This window comes from Protomyctophum parallelum (genome assembly GCF_964188405.1).
Source record: "Protomyctophum parallelum genome assembly, chromosome: 22".
NCBI classification, from domain to species: Eukaryota; Metazoa; Chordata; class Actinopteri; order Myctophiformes; family Myctophidae; genus Protomyctophum; species Protomyctophum parallelum.
Window position 1 is genome coordinate 13,642,935 of NC_139714.1, and position 12,500 is coordinate 13,655,434.

At 45.8% G+C, this 12,500-nt stretch overlaps 1 protein-coding gene across 1 annotated transcript in view; it reads right to left on the bottom strand.

Moving 5' to 3' along the window:
• plxna4 (plexin A4) overlaps nucleotides 1-12,500 on the bottom strand; it is a 345,542-nt gene that overhangs the window by 286,547 nt on the left and 46,495 nt on the right. Inside the window, 2 exon segments of the mRNA XM_083757955.1 lie at nucleotides 10,127-10,384; nucleotides 11,679-12,500. The exon segment at nucleotides 11,679-12,500 is cut by the window's right edge and continues 299 nt beyond it. Of these exon segments, the coding sequence (XP_083614081.1) occupies nucleotides 10,127-10,384; nucleotides 11,679-12,500 (1,080 nt within the window).

Sequence of the window (12,500 nt, forward strand, 5' to 3'; positions counted from 1 at the left end):
AAAAACCAGTTTATTTGTCCGTGGTCTATCTCCGCCCGAGCCACACTATTAGCACACATCTCTCCATGCCAAAAAAAATCTGCACGCTCCCAGAATCCAGCTAGGCTACATTTTACAGACGCTACTGTCATATTTACTGTACAGATATTGTTTTTACATCACCACACGATCATGGAGAATTGTAACTTGAAGAATTGTGTGCCTGTGGAGGGGGTGTGGGACGCATAATTCGATAGGTCACCGTTTGTAGTGTGACGTAGGAAGCGAAACCCAGCCCCGTCGGAGCATCTGTTCTGTATCCGTGTTGGATGTGAATGACCAGCGACACACAGCCAGGACTGCAGCCGCTCCGAGGACACTGTTTCTGGGCTTATGATCAGTGACACACAGCCAGGACTGCAGCCGCTCCGAGGACACTGTTTCTGGGCTTATGATCAGCGACACACAGCCAGGACTGCAGCTGCTCCGACTACACTGTCCGCCCCCTCCTCAACCACCTCCTTCGCCGTGCATTACACATGGGCTACATGCACGCTCAAAGCCTGGACACTGACAACGACAGCTTACAGCCCTGCGCGCACCCAGCGTGGCTGCGTGACACACTGAACAGCACGATCACAACGGAATGCTTATCTGTCGGGGTCTCGGGGTGGCCAAATGGAGACGTTTGGAGAAGACAGATCCCGTGCCGTCGGAACAACACAATGACAAAATACATACAGACAGATGCAATGACAACGACACATTCCTAAATCACACAAAACATCTAATTCTTATCCTGATTATATAAAGAACAAACTACAACTTGCTTTGAAGCCCTAAAAGCCAACCTCTGCGTTCACCGTTTAATAGCTTATATCTCCACGGTGAGCGGTTAGGGACCGTCTACAAAGTGCAACACCGAACTTGAAAATATTCAATAACTACCATTTATCGGCAGAATATCACCACCATATTTACATCACACATCAATGGTGTACTTATGATTGTACTACAGCATTTAATTAGCCTATACTTTAGTGCCCAACCCAACTTCCCAAGACCATCTGTAAACAATTCCCCCCCCTATCAGTAATGTGATCTATTACATCACACACTGAACATGATTTGCTGTTCATATATTCAGAACGGGTAAGGACTAGTATCAATAAATAAGCAAAAACTATCACAATGTGTAATATTGAATAGGACCGCAATGTTTCCACTTGAGGGCAAGGAAGCTTCAGAATGGTCCCAAAACAATCTTTCATCATGTTCAAGCTGATTAATTTCTGAACATTGTTTTATTAATTCAAGTTGAAGAAAACAGAATGATGGTAGAAACACGAAAGAAAAGAAAGCGGTCACAACTCGTATTGCCACTGTCGGCTGGAAAAACCCTCCATGTCCAAGACTGTTACTTTCCAGGAAATAGGAAAAAAAGTATTATCGTCATAGGCTCTTGTTAATACTTTACATTGGTTCAATATGTATACAACACACACAGTCTTAACTTGAAGCTGCATGGTTTCCTGCAAGTGCTGAAAGTTTTACCATTGAGCTCAGGGGATAAATGTAATCATGGGGGGCATTCATTTACCAAACACTGTACTGTACACCAAATCTCTCTCAAAAGAAATAGCCGATCTACAAACTCGCTTGCAATCGGCCGTTGTCGTATCGGGGTTCATGTGGTTGAATTATGTATGACGGTCCGTCATCCGCTGTAAACATATTTATGGATATTTTATGGTGTGACTGGAGGCTAGAAGCTGTCTGGAACAGAGCTCGTATGTGTGTGTGTGTGTGTGTGTGTGTGTGTGTGTGTGTGTGTGTGTGTGTGTGTGTGTGTGTGTGTGTGTGTGTGTGCCCTCAGAGGTGGACCAATCACAGTGCATGCGGCTAAGTGTATGATGTCACTAAAACAAAGGCATAAATCCTCACTGGCGTAAAAGTCAAGCGTGTGAAGAAGAGTGTGAATGTTGGCGTCTCGTGTGTTTACCTGGTGCCCTATATATATGTAGCTTCCATGTGCAGATTGTCATTTCAATAGTATGTTGTTTAGACACATGCTACGCTCATCGTTTACCTGCTACAGTATACTAGTTTACTGATCGGCACTATACTGTCTCTCTGCTTTGTATGCGATTGCCTTGCTTATTTTAAGTTTCCCTGGACAATAGCATTCACTAGATTCCGAAATGGAAAATCGTAAGTGGTTAATACTTAATAAATATAGTTCAAAACAGGCTACAAATTCACTAACTATTTTGATTGCACATTGTAAGTTGCGCAGCCAAAAAAAAAGAGAAATTGAAAGCAAAAGCATTTAAAACAAATCACATTTTCAGGCCAGTGGAAGGAGCACAGAGCAGACACTGGTATAATCACAGAATAATGATATTGGAAAACATCCTTTCTGACCTTTACCAAGTGGTATCACGGATGGAGATTTAATTAGAGAGCCAGCTATAGGGCTAGGGGATGTCTGGGGTGTGTGTGTGTGCGTGTGTGTGTGTGTGTGTGTGTGTGTGTGTGTGTGGGGGGGGGGGGGGGGTCTGGAGGTTCTTAATGAGTCCACTTTCTCTCTTCCTCAGGATGTGGCCTAGACAGAGTCATAGTCATCATCCAACCAGCCGCTGAACGAGAACGCAATCAGTGGGAAGGAGAGATCAAGATGGCCGACACCAGGCGCTTGGGTGGCGCAGTGCTAAAGTGACTGCCGCCCTCCAACCGCGGAGGTTGTGGGTTCGAATCTTACGGTGATGGTGCACCCAGCTTAGTTGGGCGTCTACAGAAAACGTGTTTGGGGGAGGGAAGCCGGACAGAGAGGGTGATATTTGTCACTGCATGATGTGCCCCTATACGGGCTAGGGAGGCACCGGTCAGTAGGGAGTGGAGTGACGGGAGGAGTAGGACGTCTACGCCCTCTCGATGGGGCTCCTCACTGGTAGATAGCAGTAGGATACAAAAGCAGTGACAACACAGAAATGTGTGTGGGGAGTAATTCATTTGATAAATTGGGGAGAAAAACAAAAAAAAAAGATGGCCGACACCTGAGATGAGCTCAAAAGCTGCAGGGTTGGCAACTTCTTTTTTAAGTTTGGGGGGGGAGAAGAAAGAAAGAGAGGAGAGGTGCAGAGAAAGAGGAAGAGAGAAGAGGGCACTCTGAGACACAGCAGAGTAATCTAATTAAATGGAATGAATTCCAAGTGGGGAAAGTCGGCTGCGGATGACAAATGTGGAAGAATAGCCCGTAGCATGTTAGCTAATGACATGTAATTAATGATCATTAGAGAGGAGAGGACGAGAGGCGGCCGGCGTTGTAGATGTACGAGCAGCGCGACCTCGTAATTTTCTCCTGCCACGCTCTCGCCGTCGATGAAAGACAATCTGAAAATACCACACTGTGTGTGTGTGTGTGTGTGTGTGTGTGTGTGTGTGTGTGTGTGTGTGTGTGTGTGCGTGTGAAAGAGCAGAACCATCTCCAATCTCCATGTATAGAAGGGGGGAAAAGATTGCAGTAAAATCCTTGGTTTTCATTTAACTTAAAAACATCTAAATCATGGGTCTTCAACAGGGGATCCAGGGCCCCTAGGGGGTCCTCAGAGTTACTACAGTGGGTGGGAAGGAGACTAAGTATAGAGTGAAAAGCAAAAGCATTGAGAGCTTAAGTCGTTAAGTCGTTAAATGTCTGAAAATACGATATTAAGATGAATCCAACACTGAGTCTATGAAGCTTTCTATGAAATCTATGAAAAGGCTTAATGTGCAACACAATTTACTACAATTTATCCCCACAAGTAGTGGGGATCCCTCAGGTGTCCTTGGGATGAAAAACATTGAAGACCCCTTATATAAATGGAACCAAATGGACCCGTAATGGATCATTTGGGAGCATCTAAGGATGCTGTTATTGTTGTGCGTTTGTGCTGACATCGTGAACAGCGAGCAGCAGACGTTTTTTTTTTGTTTTTTTTCCCACATGTCACTTGACAATGATCTATGGATGCAGGTAGCATGATGTACGATGCAGGGCGTGTGCGTCACACTGATACTGTTGAGCATCAGCATTATGAGACTCAGCTAAGCGTAGCCACTCTCCTCCCAATCTGTCTGTCTGTCTGTTTGTCTGTCTGTCTGGCTCCGTCTCTCTCTCCATCTCTCCCTCTCTGCCTTTCCATCTGCCCACCCTTTGTTTGCGTTGGATGTTTTATTATCATTACAAGTTACAAAAACATTTCATTCATAGATGCTGTTCTGTGATAGTTCCCGTTTTTTTTTTTTTTTTTTTAATGGCTACAGCAAGAACCATTCATATGGAAGAGAAGAAGCTCTCATCTCAGAGTGAGGATCATCCTACTGCTTCTCACCTCTACAGCACAGGTCTAACAAAGTGATTCCACATCTCTAGTTGTTCTAAAATAAGCGCCGTGCGTGTGGCTGCCAAGCCAAACCCCGATGGGAGCAATTTATATCTCGACTCGTTCAACTTCCAGTTCAATGTTGGAGCAGAAAACTGGGTCGGTGCCAGCATGTCTTACATTCCAAGAGTATTCCGAGTGAATGTGGATCTACAAGAAGCCGGACACGAGCTGTGAAAGAGTTCGAAACATGAAACGTCTTTGAAATTGACTTGTCAATTTTATTGCTAAGCCGCAGTTGCATGTCTAAAGCTAGGGGGCTAATATGAGAGAGATGATGAAAAGGGAGAGGAGACATCAGTTTGACTCTAGAAAGAAGACAATATTGTATTAATTCTTTCTGTGACAGCTAGCTATTAGCGTTTATGAAGTTCCCAGTGCCACCATCCGCGTTCACTTTAAGAGAAGGAGTTTTCCCGCCCCCCTGCCCCCCACACACACTCACTACAAACACTTTAGTATTGGCACAACCACATACCGTTTACCTCTCGCCAGAAGCATTTACATCTCGGGTACAAAGGCACAAATTACATCCAAATTAGCATAGCAACCGGACAAATGTTAAAAGCTGCCGTGGGACTCAAACCATTATATAAACAGCGTATACGTTGCCATTACGTTGGGGTCCGTATACGGACCTGGCTGATAAGATCGCCTATAGCGTCCCCTAGCGGCGTATATATACGGACCCGGCGCAAAAAGAATGAATAAATAGGCCTAGAATCTAGAATCTACACCGACATACTTAAACTCTGTACACTATAGCATTGGTTCTCAAAAGTGGGGCCTGGGGTCTCCCAGGGGTCCTTGAGGGTGTTCCCCAGAAAAATGTGTCATTCCAGCATCACAATCTTTTTTAACCACTTTATCCATTATACATTTTCCAGCTCTACAACCTCACAGCGCATTGCTTTGTGCTACTTTTGCAATTTTTTTATTTGAATCCTGAAAATGATCAATTTTGGCAACAGAGACGATTCATGGTTATGTCTGAGTCATAGTGATGGGGCAGTGGTCCCCGCCCACCCACTAGCCAATTAGCTGATCTACAAGCTCACAAATTCACAATGCATCCCATTGTGACACGTTGTGAGCTTTGCAAGATCTGCTGCAGTTTCGACTATTTAAAAAAAATCAGAAAATCTTTTGAAAACATGTCTTTGTTTTTTGAGGTGCGCTAGCTCCTCCAACGTTTGGCTTTCGGAAATTACGTCATATGGCAACCTATAACATATATAGGCTATAGGATATGGACTTTTAATGTTTGTTTGGAGCACTTAAAGCCAGGGACGGCTCCAGGGGGGGGGGAAGGGGGGGCTTTAGCCCCCTCTGGTGGAGGCTTAGCCCCCCCTAAGCCCCCCCTCCAAACAAGTCAAATTGACTGACTTCTATGTAAACCAAGATTCATTAGCCCCCCTCTAAATAGCCAGCCCCTCCATAGCACCCACAGTCACAATTTTCTGGAGCAGTCACTGCTTAAAGCAAGAATAGAGTACGATGTTTGTTTAAAGAAGTAAGGCGCCCTTCACACAAAGTGTTTTTTTTTTTTTAACTTTAGCACAATGACTCAAAGAGAAAGCGGTGCTCATTTGAATGCAGGTGTATATATGTCTGTGTGATAATGAACTGAACATGACCTACAGTTCATAGGAAGCCATATGGATGTTATTTAAAAAAAAAAAATCCCAGGGTGCCAGGTGGCTCAGGCTGTTAATTAGTTAGTCATGGCTGCTGGTACACCATACGTGTGCGACTTTCAGAGTCATCATGAGATCACCTCTGCAGTTCACACCGCACAACTCTCTCTCTCAATCCTTTGTGGTTTCCGGACTGCATGACCGATCGGTGACAAGCGAAAACACACTGCAAGATTTCACCAGAATGTGATATATATAGTACTGTACAGACGCAATACATATAGACATGCAATATACGTTTTTGTTTTGTACTACTATGCATTTTAACGTTTCATTTTTTTAATCATATCGTTGATGTCAGGCAGAATCATACTACAGCGTCACACAAAAGCGTCAATAAAAACTGCGTGAAGCGTCTCGTTTCGAGCTATGGTCGCAATTACATTACTTCCGTTATCTGTGAAGTCATGTCAGGATACAATATGTTTTACGGACAACATGTGGTTAGAATCATCACGGCACACAAAAGTGAATGTAGAAGCTTCCGTGTGCAATGTGAATGTTGGCGTGTGCATGCGCACATGCATGCATGCGTAGCTCTGCACAGCCAGCCTAATTGGACGAGGGAAAAAGAAAAGTATGAGAGAAAAACTTGAAGGGAGAACGGAGTTGGGGAGACAGACAGACAGACAGACAGACAGACAGACAGACAGACAGACAGACAGACGCAAGATAAAGCGTAAGAATGAGTGACAAAACAAGTAGAGAGAAAAAGCTATCTCTGATAGAAGTCTCTTATCATCTCAGTGCATCTCATATTAGCAGCAGCTCCAGTGTAAACCAGATGGCCAGTAATAAAACAAAACTAATGGGTTATTATTCCGTCTATACTGCTTTGCTTCAGCAATATAAAAAGGCCATGCACAGTGAGTTTCCAGCCAATTGCCTCGTAGTTTGGTCTAGCAAGGATTAGTGGAGTGGTTGTCAAAAAGTGGGGTCCGGGGACCCCCTCAAGGAGTCAAACAAACGTGTTTGATTACTACATTTACTCTGTCAAAAGATTAACCGTTTACTGTATCCTGTTGGATTCACTTTTCTGGCCAAGTGGGCAGGGTACAAAATGTACTTCGCCCGATGGGAACGTGCCTCTGAGGACCTTAGTGTTAACCCCTGCAGTAACTCACTACCTCAGCGAGCTCCACGGAGGGAGCTAGGTTGACTGGTGTCTAGTCTAGTCTATCTGCAGAGTGTAGACGAAGAAAACACTAAACGCCAAAGGCAGGAAGCTGAACACACACACACACACACACACACACACACACACACACACACACACACACACACACACACACACACACACACACACACACACACACACACACACACACACACACACACACACACACACACACACACACACACACACACACACACACACACACACACACACACACACACGAGAACTGTGGGTTGGTAAACCTCAGATAATTCCTTTAGTCTCTTTAAATGATGTGTGAAGAGGGAAGTGAGATGCGTCTATGACTCATTGTGCATCTTCTCTGCGCTCTATTTAGAAGTGTTGTTATTATAGTATACGTCTTTTTGATTTGATTTTGACTTTTTTTTTGTGCCTTTATTGATAGTTACAGTGAAGACGGACAGGAACGAGGGAGAGAGAGAAGGGGAGAGCCTATACAGTATGATGATGACCTTGATATCGCTGTTGTTTTGGTCCACCCGACAGAGACGATGTGTTGTTTGGAATTCTGCGTCACGTCATTGTAAAACATCCAAGAACCTATACCGATTGGGCCTTTGAGATAATGCATTATCAATCCGCCTGTGGTTCCTATAGTTAAAGCTATTTCTGCAGGTGTATGCATATGCGTGTGTGCGTGTGCGTGCGTGCATGTGTGTAGCTATCCACAGTCATATAATTTATGAGGTGAGAGTACGCCAATGTATTGAAATGGCATCATCCCTTAGTGCTGGTCCCCCCCCCCCCCCCCCCCACACCCACCCTCGTCCCCCACCCTGGTCCCCGCATCATTTATCAGACCCTCAACCCCTTGGGATCAAGGAGGCCCCGTGCACGTGGCCACGTGCACAAAGGTAGATACACAGATAAAAGCATGTGATTCAAACACATAAGTGGGCTCTGAGGACCATCCATTCACTGAGATAACGTTCACACTGGACTGGGAGGAGGGCTAGAGGTTGTGTCTCTAAAACATGGCAAGGACAGAAGCCATCATATCCTCACTGCACTGCCAGGCACAAACCTTGCATGTATCTCCATATACTGTATCTTTCATCTTTCATGAATGAACGTCCCTTTTTATGGGGGGCATCAAACATCATATTTATATAGTACAACAATATGTACATACAACTTAAAACTGCAGGGGGGGCAGGATTTGCAAATGCCAGCTATAGGGCCCCTCTGGCACCCTGTGGCGCTGGGCCTGGTGCGTGCCTGCGTGTGTGTACGACCTGATAACCACTACTACTACTAATAAAGCTCTAGTCTACCCTAGAAGTGGATGTTCTTCCACCAGCACCTTCTGCTGCCTGTGTTTATTTCTGCTGCCAGAGGGAATTCAAAAGAGCGAGAGAGAGCACAGCATGAGTCATTTGTGTGGTCTCTGCCAGTTAGAGTACGAGGGGACATGATTACCCCAACAAACGGACTCTTAGATCACCGTCATTTTCTTGTTTTTCTTCAGACTGCCGGTGTTTCTTTTGTTCATAAAAAGGCTCAAAGAACCAAAAAGAACCTTAAAATGTCTGCATAATTGAGCGTTGGCCGCTCGGCTCAACGAACCGCACCTGACATGCTTTTTAACCTAATTTTCTTTATTGTGAGGGGAAAACTAAATAAAATGGATCACTGAATGTCTAATGTGCGTTAAGGCTGGAATAGAATTATGATAATGCGTTGGTTGGTGTTCTGCATTGATCCAGAAGAGAAGGAGGCATTTGGACAAGTCACGGTACCGGTTAAGATATTGTGTTAATTTAACAGAATTTGTATGCTGTTTATTAGTATGTGTGTGAATACCTCCTGTGCACTGTGCAGTGCAAGCAAACTAATGACATTACTATTCAAATACTGACCTGCAGTGTTCTTGTCTTAGAATTTATTCAGTTTTTCATTCATATTGCAGGTCAGTAGTGACTCAATGAGTAATGTTCCTTAGTTTTTAGCTATTTAAAGACATGGTGAAATGACAAATGAGTTTTTCACACTATTAGCGCATATCCGTGGTCTATATACGGTGGACTAACCTAACAATACTGTAGATACGTATATCAAGGCCCTAAAAGGACATGCAATCTTAATTGCTTCCTGTCAAACGGAAATGTGCTGTGTGATGACATAGATAGACCCTTATGAATATAAATTAATCTTGATTTCATTCACCTGTGTGATTCCCATAGCTGCACCTTCCTCCAAACACAGCTGACTTTGATTACAGAGCTACTCCGTTTTGCATCTCGGCCAAGATGACGTCCAGACAGTGTATTACTCATTTAAAAACGTAATCAGCACACTATAGTATGTATCTGAAAACATTATAGGTTAGACAGAAGTAACGTAAGTAGCACAATTCCCTTGGTGTACCATGACAGTAGGCTTGTCTTGTAAAGGGAAAGCGTAAGTAAGTAAGTAACTGAACGATCTCACAAGAACAATGTCGGTGTAACTAAGAGAATGTATTTGTAACTACAACAAGACATTGAGGAGTTGTCATGTCCTGGTTCCACACATACAAGACAAGACACGCACTGTCTGCCAGCGGCAGTGTCAATTGACATTGAAAAGTGGAACAAAATAGAATAAAATAAATCCTCTTCGCCCCATAACCCCCCCCCCCCCCCCACCACCACCACCTCCCCCCGACTGTGTCCCGGGGAGAATCTGTGTTCGTCCTAAATACATATTTTATCAGGGCGGTGTAAAGTCTCAAGTCCTACTGTGTTCTTTTAAATTATTTAATTTAAACACTTAAACTAGGGGTCTTCTTCTGTGTGTGTGTGCGTGTGTGTGTGTGTACATGTTTAAAGGCAAAGGTAACAACTCACGGCGCTGCTGCAGGGGATGTCCTTGACCTTGAGCCAGGCCAGGTCCAGCGTGCCCTCGCCCTTGTAGCAGGACTGCAGCCGGTCCTTGATCTTCTCGTTGATGTTGCGCAGCGAGAAGACGCAGAGCGCCGAGTCCTGCGCCGCCTGCCGCGGCCGCCGCTTCTGGCCCTTGGAGAAGACGGCGAACAGGACGTCGTCGTCCGGCGCCACGTCCAGCGAGCGCGCCAGGATGGCGCCGGCCTTGGCCAGGTAGGCCGCCTGGAGGCAGGGTTCAAACCATTATTACTCTGTAGGCTGCATGGAGGCAGGGTTCAAACCATTATTACTCTGTAGGCTGCATGGAGGCAGGGTTCAAACCATTATTACTCTGTAGGCTGCATGGAGGCAGGGTTCAAACCATTATTACTCTGTAGGCTGCATGGAGGCAGGGTTCAAACCATTATTACTAGGGCTGTGAATCTTTGGGTGTCCCACGATTCGATTCCGATTCTTGGGGTCACGATTCGATTCAAAATCGATTTTTTTAAAAATTCAAAATATCTTTTTTCCAGATTCGAAACTATTCTCTATTCAAAATGATTTTTTTTTTTTTTTTAAGATATTTTTTTGCGGCTTACGCCTTTTATTGATTTTTGAAGGGACAGACAGTAGGCTGACAGGAAACGGGAGAGAGATGGGGGGATGACATGCAGTAAAGGCCGTGTCGGGTCCGGGAGTCGAACCCGCGGCACACTGCGACTGGATTACCAGTCCGGTGCCCAGACCGTTACGCTACGGCCTGGGCCTTCAAAATGATTCTTGATTCAATACATAGGATTTCATCACAATCTACTCCAGCCAACTGAAGTGATTAACTTGAAAATGACTGAAGACATGATGTTTACTGTAAGGGTGAGGGTTAGGGTGAGCTTACATTTCATATTATAAACACCATGTAGTGAAAACTCCTGTAACTAACCAGAAATAAAATCTAAAAAATTATAATAATAAGAATAATAAAAAAATCGATTTTTGGAAATTATGAATCGATTTTGAATCGTTCATAACGGGAATCGCGATTCTAATTCGAATCGATTTTTTTTGACACCCCTAATTATTACTCTGTAGGCTGCATGGAGGCAGGGTTCAAACCATTATTACTCTGTAGGCTGCATGGAGGCAGGGTTCAAACCATTATTACTCTGTAGGCCGCATGGAGGCAGGGTTCAAACCATTATTACTCTGTAGGCTGCATGGAGGCAGGGTTCAAACCATTATTACTCTGTAGGCTGCATGGAGGCAGGGTTCAAACCATTATTACTCTGTAGGCCGCATGGAGGCAGGGTTCAAACCATTATTACTCTGTAGGCTGCATGGAGGCAGGGTTCAAACCATTATTACTCTGTAGGCTGCATGGAGGCAGGGTTCAAACCATTATTACATTGATTACATATTGTGATGTCACTGATCCCATGACCCTGAGTTCTAGACCTCCAGTGCTATAGGCTAAACAGAGGGGAAAATGAGTGGTATTCCCCTTTAAATGTGTAATGGTGACAGGCCTATACTGTACCTGGAGGAGGCGGTACTCCACGTTGCCGCTGACGCAGCCGACGGGCACCTCCACGTAGGAGTTGAATGCCGTGTCAGCCTTGCAGAGGCGCACGATCTTGGACGTGTACACCTGCTCACGGCCGGCCGACGACGAGCCCGCGGCCGGCCCGTTGCCCATCTCGGGCTGCAGCGTCAGGAAGTAGACGAAGTTGCCGCTGGCGAAGCCGTAGATGTAGTAGATGTCGAAGTCCGGGATGACGGTGAACGTGTCCGACGGGATCTTGATCATGGACGCCACGAACTCGTCGTGGAAGACGTAGGCGAACATGCCGTCCTCCTCGGAGTTGCGCGCCAGCTTGCGGCTGGAGATGGTGGGGAAGTACTCGGGCTTGCCGTCCACCGCCGTGGCCACGAACAGCATGTCCGGCGTGGCGGTGCCGTACGACACGATCACGCCGAACACCGAGCCGCTCTCGTTGACGCCCGACAGGTAGTGCTCCTTCTTGTGGAAGGGCTCGCCCAGCTTGAACAGGTCGTCCAGGCGCAGCAGCTTGCAGATGCCCTGGTAGAGGCTGCCGCACGCCAGCAGCCGGTTCTCCCGGTAGTCCATGAGCAGCATCTTGTTCACGTTGTTGGTGAGCGAGAGCGGCTCGCTGCACGGCTGCACGATGCGCGGCGGGTAGCACTTGCGGTTGTCCTCGTCGGGGCCGGTCTGGTGGGACACCTGCACCTCCAGGCCGGGCGACAGCTTGTAGATGCGGTTGACGGCGCCCAGGTACACGTTGCCGTTGCGGTAGTCCACCGCCAGGTGGTTGAACCGCCACTCGGGGTTCTCGGCGCG